Below are 10009 nucleotides of genomic sequence, written 5' to 3'. Positions count from 1 at the left end.
TTTAAACCTGTGCAAAATAGAATATTGCAAACAGAGTTTTGAAATACAAATGCATCTTACAACAAATTGGGTTTTTCTGTGTTTTGAAGATTACTATAAGGTCAACAGGAGTAGATGAATCTCATTGATCAGTGACATCTCTGGTATTCCTTAACGAATTACAAGTTTTAGTACATCCTTAAAAATGGCAGTTCAGAAATAATAGTTGTTGATGAGATGGATTACATTAGCCATGTTGTGAGCTGATGATCAATATTTTATCATTTACCTGCAACCTGTATAAATACAGCACATATTTAAACTCTATGTAACCATTCATGTAACAAATAGTCTACTGGAATGCACAGAATCTGGCAACACAAGTAACAATACATGCATTTGAAAAACAAAAGGTAAGAAAGTTTACTTCTATTTTCTCCCCCAACAGCTCTGAAGAATAAAAAGAAAACTGATACTTATCTATGTAAAGCCCATCCATATGTAATTCCAGCAATTAAAATAAAAACCTTAGAACAATGGTTGTTGTACTTACTAATGGTGCAGCTCTGCACAGTAATTTTATTTAATTAATCTCAAGTCGCTGCTCACCTTTAGAGTTTTCTCAGCTAGGTAAAGGAAAAATAGCTGAGGAGATACCAGGCAAAATAGTAATGTTGGCTCTGGCTTGCCACTCTGTCTTATAAAGGATTCAAAAGGTGACAATAACCACTGCTTGGGTTACACTTCCATGGATCAAATGTTTGAATTGAGACTTGGCTCAAATTTCTTCCTTAACTAATTAAACTTTTCTTTCTATTTATATCCTAAGATAATATGGACAAAAAGAACAGTTTTTAAAAAATAAATCCACTAGTGCTTAATTAAGTACAACTCTGCCATCAAAGCAGCCTTTCAGCTCCGAGTATGTTCACAGGTAACCTCTGCACCTGAGAGTCACTCTTTGGAAGATGACTCCAGCAGTCAAATCCTCGTGAAAAGAAATGAATTTGTTTGTTCCCTGGCTCTGTTGATCCTTTGGAATGTATGAAGGAGGTTGGAGATGACAGATCAGAGGTGCCAATGTGTCATTCTGACAAAGATAACTTGTCACCAGGGTGGGGGAAAGCATTTCTAATTTGGATGATCTTTCTGCAGTAAGGTTCATTTTGTATTTCCTGACCATTTTCTGAATTACAGAAACAGAAACCAGTGTATTCAGTGAGAGAAAACTATGAGCTAGCTAATGCTGAATAAACTGATCTTGTCATCAGTATTCCTTGGAAGATTGTATATAATCAGTTGGCCTGCTTAATAATCCATTTTGAATGTTTTGAATTACATGAAATCAATAATAGGCTTACTAGTTGTAGCAAGTTGTACAGGTTGTAGAAATCAGATTTTATTAGTGTGGAAATAGTTGTATATACATTTTATAATACACTTGCACAATCTATTTCATTAATAACCAAATTTTAATTCTAGGCATAAATAAATGAGAGTTTATTATATATTTCAGGAGTACTACTTTTGGAACAAAAAACCTTAAGAAAATTCATAACAGCAGATGGGAAGTTTTCCTTCTCAGACAAAAATCTCTTTCCATCTTTAAGGGGGTTTAAACGGGCAAAATTCTAGGATGGAGACCAATAAAACTCACATGTATTTTGGTTAGTATTTATTCTGTAGTAGTCAATTGTGGCATCTAAACTGATGTTCTCTTACTCCATGAACATTGTTTCATTTTTAAACAAATGGAAATAGCATGGATGCCAAAGATGTAATATTTTTCTAGTAGCAACAGTTACTAATTATACTGTGGAGCAGAGTAATAAATATAACTGAGCCTTGATGTAAATTAATGGACTACAGTGGGTTTACCCTGCTTGGTTTCATGACAGTGAGAAAAGTGTAAATCATAGCAAATGTTCCATAGCTCTGTTTGAATTGGGATAGAGAAATGCAAGGTATAAGAAACACAAAATGCAGACATAATTTAATGATACTCTTAACTTTCTTGTTACCTATTTTGTATGTGAAGGAACATGGCATAAATCACAAATATTCAGACTTACCTTTGGTCCCAAATGCAGCTGGCCAGGAACAACCAGGCACTTGTTCTATTGCTTCCAGTAGGAAAATTTGTTATAGTGACGTGGAAGAACACTTTACTGGTGAACCTAAGAACCCTGGACTGCTGTAAATTAGCATTTTGTGATTAAAACAAATTAAACAGTGCTGACTTGTACAAGCTGAAGCTCTGATCACAGATCTTTAGGTGTCCTTTCCATTTATGTTTTGCATTCAGTGCTATATATTCATTTTGCTTTCTGCCTGAGATTTCCATGGCAGTGGCTGTAGGGATGAAGTTCATTCTGTGCTTTCTCCAGAACTATCCTGAAATAATTTTCATTCTCTTAGGTACCTTTTTACACTCTGTTGTATTTTCTCCTTTATGGTCATCTCAAGTTAATATGAGTTTGAGCAGAAGGGTTCTTTTCTTACTGCCACAATGTTTCTAGAGAAAAAGGTGTTTTCAGCCCTCTGTGACAGTGCCATGGATGTTCCTTTACAGGAAACTTCCTTTGTTTCTGCTGGCTCCTACATAGTACTCATGGAATTGCTCTCTTTGTCTGTTTGACTTGCCATGCAACACTAATTATTGACAGTTAATGAGAACTAGGGAACTGAAATGGAGAAAAATGACAAGATCAAGGTGAGCACATAATGCTCAAGCTCAAAATAGATCTGCAACTAATTTGGACATTGTTAAAAATATAAACACCAAATGTTCAAAGAATGACATCTGGTTACCTCATGCACTCTGGCATGGCAGAGTGCTGAGCTGGTTTTATGTGTATTCAACAGTTGTAGAATAGCCAGAATTAGTATTATATTAAAATATGATCTCAAATAAAAGGGAGATATTTGCTATGATTGCTTTTGAAGAGATCTTTTAATGTTTGAAATTCAATGCTGGCAACAAAAGTGATGCTAATCCTGGCTGAAAGATGGTCTACAAAAGCCTAAAAGAGCTGAATTTCAGAATCAAGTTGATGTCACTGTACATTGATACAGGTGGGAATCTAGGGTTACTGGGTTTTATTTATTTATTAATGACACCTCATCTGAAGTACAGGTTTCCCTCCACTACAATTAGAATGCAATAATCAGGGGTTAGTATATTAAGGGATATTTTAATGAGATAATTTATTTTACATCTAAATTATCTGCCTGTTTTACTTCTTTCTTGGTTATGTGTTAACTTAGGTGGTTGTAATTACTTTATGCATTCAAAAACTAGAGATCTATGGAAGTGGTTTTTTTTTAAAGATGCTATGCAAACAATGTAACACTATAATGAAAATCCTCAATAAATCAACCAGAACAACAGCTGCTAAGTAATGAGCAGTTAACAATTGCTCAAAATCTGACACAGAATCTTAGTATTGCACAGTTTTCAAGAATGTTTAACACTCATTCCTATGAAATTAAATAAAAAAAATTAGTTTTTGTTTGGTTGCTTTGGGTTTTTTTTTAATTTTGCTCTACGGGAGACATCTAAAAGTTCTGTTGGGTTGATCATCTGAATATTTATGTACTTGCTTACCTAGTGTTGTTTTCACCTGAGGTGTCTTTATTAAATAGTATTAAAGCCTCTTTTTTTTCAGACTACCAAAATTAAACCTGAAGGTGTTACTCTGAAAAATACAGAATATTCATATTGATAAGTTCTTGCTAAGGTTCTAGGTTCTTTAGGAATCTAAACATGAGACAATTGTCTTCAAATCAAGTGCTATTTACTTCTCTAAGTGTAGAGGAAAGCTGTGTTTTGGTAAAGCATTGACAGGTTGTGGACTGGTCTTGTACCCTCTGTGTTCTGGTTTGCATAAAGTACAGAGTTAATGAGCAGTGGCAATCAAGCAAAGCTGTGGCAGATGCAGAAGAAACATCAGCAGTTGTCTCAGGTGAGATCAGAGGAGAGGTGTTAACCTGAGACCAGCTACAAGAGTGTAAAGAGATGCTGCAGCAGCTATTCTCAAACCCACACAACTCCATCTTTCAGCCCTGCTTGTGTCAGGGCCAATGGTATCATGATCCTGGATAACAGATTCTGCCTTTGTAATGAGTTTGGAAGTAACTAAAATAGATACTCAGTAACCCCTGTGGTTGATAGTAGTGTTGATGTCTCAGTGGTGACAGCAGAGAATCTTAGTGTGTTCCCAGCCATAATCATTGAAAAGGACCTTGACAACAAAATTAATTAAATCCTGCCACTTCAAGCTGTCTCTTAGGGCAGATCCTTTAGTCCTAGAGAAATAAAGAAATCATTACAGCATTTAATTTGAGTTGCTGCTTGGCCATTTCTAACAGAGAGGTCTGAGCACGTGCTGTAGTATTTGACTTTTTTTGCTACAATGAAGGAGGAAGGCCAGGCCCCAGTGACAAAGCTTTCTTTCCCTGCAGCAGGTACAGGACATTACCCAGAGCACTGAGCAGAGATCTGGACTAGAGAACCCAAGATTCAAGATAGATTCTGCAGCACAGTGGGTCTGGAGCTAAAGGAAAACAGGTACTTCTCTCACATTAGGGGAATCCCATGTGAACTTTCCTCAGTTCAAATTATGTTCTTATCAGTCTGTGGGAGTGAATTTAATTTCTGTTTTAAAATGACAGCAGAGTAGACTAACATAGCTGAGTAATAGTGTCACTAGTTCAAAGAGTCTGGTCTGATAAACATATTTTTTCACTTAAAAAGCTGTCCTGGAAGATCTCTGACAGCATTTGATTTGTGTTTGTCTTTAAAAGCATTTGGAAGTTCTTCTGAGACTCAGTAATGCAATTTTCTGTCTCTGACCCTAAAGGTAATTGTCTAACATGTTTCTGTCTGCTGTCAGCATTATAGACAGTGTTAGATGGAGGCACCTTTAAAAATCTACATTGTTCAGGGTTTCTTTCCATTTTAGTAATAACTGTGCCTTAATGTTGGAGGCTGTTAAAAAATCTGGATGCTGCTATAGTGCCATGTAAAAGATAAAAAGATAAGTACAGTTCTACTCTACTGTTACCAAAGGCTCTTTGCACATGGCTGCATTTCACTGTGCCCCACAGTGTAAGGAACCATGGTGAAATAAACCCAATTCCAACCTCTTCTGCATTCACTGCCTGTTCTCATTGATTTCAGGTGGATTTCAGCCATTAATTTCAGCAGTAGGAGGATGTGTAACCCTTAGTGAGCCTTGAAGTAAAATTACCCTGTAATTAGAGCTAACTTTATTGTAAATAATCATCAAAAGTAATTTGTTTAGCAGAAATGGGCTAAAGAAAAGAGGTTCAGACAAACTGTTAAAACACATGCACCAAGCATGTGACAAAATTCCATTGACAAGAGGCAATCCCATATTTAAGGTCTCAGACCTCCAAATGTCTGACTCCAGCAGAGTTGTTCACTCTAAGGGAGCTGTTTGGGACTCTGTGCTTGTGACCAGGCAGCATTATTTCCAGCTGAGGCACAATTTGAAGAGCTTTCTTAAATCCCACGGTAAGTAGTAACAGAAATTTCACAGTACCTGACAGCCCACGTGAGGAAGAGAGGAAAAGAAATTGAGTGAGTATATTCTTGTGCAAAGAAAGCAGCATTTTCCTCCTCTGATCTGTTAGTGGCAATGCTGGAAGAAGGAAAGGTCTAAAAACCTCTCTAGTCACAAGCTCTTCTTAACTTTCTGGAGTGATCACTGAAGCTGATACCAGACTTACCTTGTCATGAATTTTTTACTGTTCTTAATGGAATGGTAAGTGGTGAAATTGTCTTAGATTTGTAGGCCTAGCAGGCTAATCAGGGTGGAAGTAAGTGTGGTTAAATAAAGGAGCTGCCTGCTATCTCAGAAGTTATCTGAGCTGTCTGTGCCCTTCTCTCTTATTTAGCCATTAATGTTGGTACAATGCTTGAAAAAGTCTGGGTGACCCATATTGCACAATGGAAACATCAAACATGATATGTGCTGAGAAACAAAGCATTTTCTGACAATAATGAGAGCTTTTAGCCCTGCAGTCAGCCTGCAGTTATTAATTCTGCAAAATTCCCTTTTTTAATTGCTCTTCTGAGATGACATTGAAATAATGAATGTCAATTTGCTTGATGGATGATTCTTTTTTCACTCTTACAGAAAATTCTACAATATTAGGACCTGATTCATTCATTAGACTTAATGGAAATATATTTTTGGCTAATGTATGGAGCATGAACACATTATTGAGTATTCATTAAAGTCTTGTAGACTGCTTTAACTTTGTGTAATATGATGATTTCCCCAACATTGTATTGATATTTCCTTCCTTTTCCATAATGTCTCATCATAAATATGTTGTGCATCAGAACCACAATAACATCAGCAGGCAATTTTGAAATTAAGGTTTTTGATTTGCAGATATTGAAATATCTTCTTGAATACCTCCAACAAATACATTGTGAGACAGTCATGCCAGTTTTTGCAAGTTTATTGTCCAAGAATGACTTTTCAAGAGCTCCAAATTTTTTTCCATGAGTATGTAGGAGCAACTGTAGTGTTGGAAGTCTAATGTTTGGGATGGTTAAAGCCATCTAGATTTTTAAAAAGGCTGTTTGGCTATGTGTTTATTTTGGTCACATGTCTAAGACAAAACCCTGATACACTGTGGTGTTTCATTAGACACTATTAGCAATGAGTTCATTTTTGTAGCCCAGTTTGATTGCCCTGTGTGTTTATCCTATGACAAAGTTGTGGTGACACCATCACACCTGCACTTTTCAACCAGAACTCTAACTTAGGGCACAAAATGAACTTCAGTTAGTGAGAAACTACTCAGAATTTTTCATTCTCCCCATTCCTTATGTCTGTCTTGCTATTTCAATCTGTCTGTAAAGAAAAGAATTATTATTTTCTTAGCAATTTTTATAGCAATTTTTTACGGCACTTTTCCTTTTATGATACTTTCCTTACAAACATTGATGCATTTTATACCCCTGTGAGATGTGGGCATTGTGTTATTCTCAGTGCTGAGAAGAAAAGCAGCAGAATGTTGATTTTTTAGGCAACATTCCCCCATTTGCTCTTATGGAGCACTGGGACTGGTGTTTTTGAAGTGCTTTCTGCAGAAGTGGCAGGTGGGACACGGGAGTGTTGTGGAATTCATTTGAGCACACAGAGCACTGTTTTAGCTTCTCAGCAGTGGAACAATAGTGCCATCGGGTGGGCATGAAGGTGAGGGATTCCTTGGGGAATTTTGAATGTACTGCTGTTTCAGAAATCTAAATTAATCCTGGATCCAGTTGGTCTTAAATTGATGACTTAATTAGTGCAAGCTTCTGCAATATACTTAGTCTCTGAAACACAATCACTTGCATAAAGAATGACAGAAAAACATATGGAATATTAAAATACCTCTTGATTGAATACCACTGCTGCTGGTTACCAGAAACAGGTTTTACATCTGGACATTTTATTATTTCTGGTTTTTATTACAACATATGCTAGCTATTTATGCAAATATTGAAAATTCAATGGCCCACAGAGATGTTTTCTATTTCTTCTCTTAATATTTATGCTTATAGCTTTAATGCCCTAAATTCAGATGTGAAGAGTGGATTCCAGTTCAGTCCCTCAGTGGCATACACCTGCTTAAAACACCTGGCAGTGTGGCTTAAGTAGTGCTTTTACCACTTCAGATGTTTTCCAGCAATATGAAACCACTTGCCAACAATTGTTCATGACCTTTCAGGGTACAAAATGTGTAAATAAATGGTAGGTTTGCAATAGGGAAGATTGTTTATGGCACATAGGTCTTGGTCTTTACTTGACTGCTGACTATGATTTGACCAGTGCTTGAAACTCTGGAAAAGAAGAAAAAAAGAGTGATACAGTGGGACCTCTGTTTGTAATCACACAGCCCAAAATTTTCTGTCCTAATTTTTAGAGTTCAAATGGGAAACTAACACTGCTTCCCCTAATAAAAATTCCTTAAAGGCAGCACATTGTGTAATCCTGACACAGATAGATATTTAAGGCAAAGGAAGTGTTGCATTTAAGTGTCCCATTGTATCACAGTTCACTAGCAAAAAGCAGTGAAATTATAAACTGAATTTACTTCCATTCCTGAAAAAATCTCCATAGATGAGAAAAGGGACTGAGCACTTTAGCCAGGGGCAGAGTAGAGAGCTGTTTCTGTGTCAGATCCTCTCTGTAGCACAGCAGATCTGAGCACCTCAGCATCAGATCCACAACACGCAGTACATGGAGCAGGGCAGGTGCCTGGAGCTGCCTTTAGGAAGTCTCAGAGGCAGTTATTATCATTTTGACAAGGGCAGTCTTACCATCCACTCCAATTTTACCATCTCCATCACTGTCCCCTGCTGCCAGGAATGCCCTGGTCTCAGCATCAGTCAAAGCTCTGGCACTGGCTGAGAAATTCTTCAGGAAAAGTCTGGTAAAGGTGAGAGAGCAAATGAGAGAGACATTGTACTGAAAGTGTTCAGGGTTTGGGTTGGTAATAGCTGCAAAATTTCAAGCATGATTCAGTTCTTGAGAACTATTTCAATGGTAAAACTTCCTCTAAATTTGTTGAGAGTGAGGATAAGGAAGTAAGAGGATGCTGCTTCACAGCCTAAAAAAAATCCTTGATGACATCTTGGTTGAATTGAATTAAAAAGACAAAATTAAATAATCCTCTGTAGTGGCAGGATTCATCTTCCCTCCCTTGTTATCTTCCTTCTTTCTCCTAAGATGCAGAGTCTTAGCAGGAGTTTGTCTAAGCTTACTTTTAACTTCAAAGTCTGATGAATGTGATCTGGAAGGTAGAATTCATGTGACAGAAGAAAGATGAGAGAAAAATGGCCCTTTGAATTCAGTCTGGTAAAAAAAATCTTACAATAATAAAAAGCAGCTATAGCAGAACTGCTATTTTTATCTTCACAGCCTGTCAGTTATTGCTACATGAAATAAGAATTTTCAGTGCTGTCAGAGTTTCCCCATTGTGATCCAGCCTTGCCTTTGTTATTTGCCTTGCAGCTCCTCCAGAACCAGCACTCACACACGGGTGCACAAACACATGATTGTCTCCCATCCAAAGGGGGAGGAGGAAAGGGAACATTTCTGATTTTATCATGCATTTTTAGTGATAAACCACAACCCTGTTGGGAACTTTTTTATTTACTTACTTCAGTTCCTCTTCCTCAATAAAGCCACTCCTGTCCTGGTCAAGAATTCCAAAGACTTTGGCAACTTCGTCTTTGGACTTGGAGTTGAGACCCACTTTGACAAAAAAGGTTTTGTAATCAAATGAATCAGCAGCTGAAATAAGCAGATGGAAACAAGGAGAGATGAAAAAAAGTAGTCAAAAATCTGGAACAAAAAAAATAGCTTTTTGATCAAAAAGCAGCAAACTATTCTGCAGTACAGTGAGGGTATTTACAAATACCAAGTAACAGTCTTTGATTTTCCTGAGTTTATATCAGATAAATGGGATTTTTCCATCAACAATGTCTCACAACTAGGAAGGTAATGAAATAATGACTGTGGTCTTCAGCATGCAAGAGAAAACCCTTGTAATATACCCTCGTAAATAGATACTTCATTGAAAGACATGTTTGTAGAACTTGGTAATAAATATTGGGCTTGTATTGAAATCAGCAGTAGTTTTATTATTATTATCTGAAAAAACAGGATTTCTGACGCAGGATTCAGCCTTTGGATTTTTTCATCCTTAGAACTGCTGCAATGCACAAATGATTGTGGATATCTGTAGCTTGCTTGGCCAAGATTAAAGCTTGCATCTGTTCCATTACCTTGAGTCCTTTTTTTGGTTTTAGTAAGAGAGAATTTTCTGTTTCTATTGGGATTGGGACTTTGGGGTAGCAAGGACAAAGGAATTTGATAGCTAAACTTAAAACATAGATATTACCTTGACAGCTCTGCAGACCAGCAGCAATTTCAGCTTCTGTCAGGATACTGGAAAGAGCCATGCCAAGGATACTGCAAAATGAAAAATACTGTTGGGT

At 37.0% G+C, this 10009-nt stretch overlaps 1 protein-coding gene across 1 annotated transcript; it reads right to left on the bottom strand.

Moving 5' to 3' along the window:
* Nucleotides 1-7768: 7768 nt before the first annotated feature.
* LOC131090344 (parvalbumin beta-like) lies at nt 7769-10009 on the bottom strand. Its single transcript, XM_058035651.1, has 4 exons — nt 9913-10009; nt 9170-9302; nt 8327-8436; nt 7769-7846 (listed from the first exon to the last, which is right to left on the bottom strand). The coding sequence occupies exons 1-4, from the start codon at nt 9971-9973 to the stop codon at nt 7821-7823; spliced, it is 330 nt and encodes a 109-aa protein (XP_057891634.1). The 5' UTR covers nt 9974-10009; the 3' UTR covers nt 7769-7820.

This window comes from Melospiza georgiana, chromosome 16 (assembly GCF_028018845.1).
Source record: "Melospiza georgiana isolate bMelGeo1 chromosome 16, bMelGeo1.pri, whole genome shotgun sequence".
NCBI lineage: Eukaryota > Metazoa > Chordata > Aves > Passeriformes > Passerellidae > Melospiza > Melospiza georgiana.
This window is presented reverse-complemented; position numbering and strand designations above follow the sequence as displayed.

Coding starts and splice junctions, on each gene's coding strand:
- LOC131090344 (XM_058035651.1), bottom strand. CDS start 9,973: ATGGCTCTTTCCAGTATCCTGACAGAAGCTGAAATTGCTGCTGGTCTG. Junction 9,303..9,912: donor TGGTCTGCAGAGCTGTCAAG/GTAATATCTATG, acceptor TGCTTATTTCAG/CTGCTGATTCATTTGATTAC. Junction 8,437..9,169: donor ATTGAGGAAGAGGAACTGAA/GTAAGTAAATAA, acceptor CACCTTTACCAG/ACTTTTCCTGAAGAATTTCT.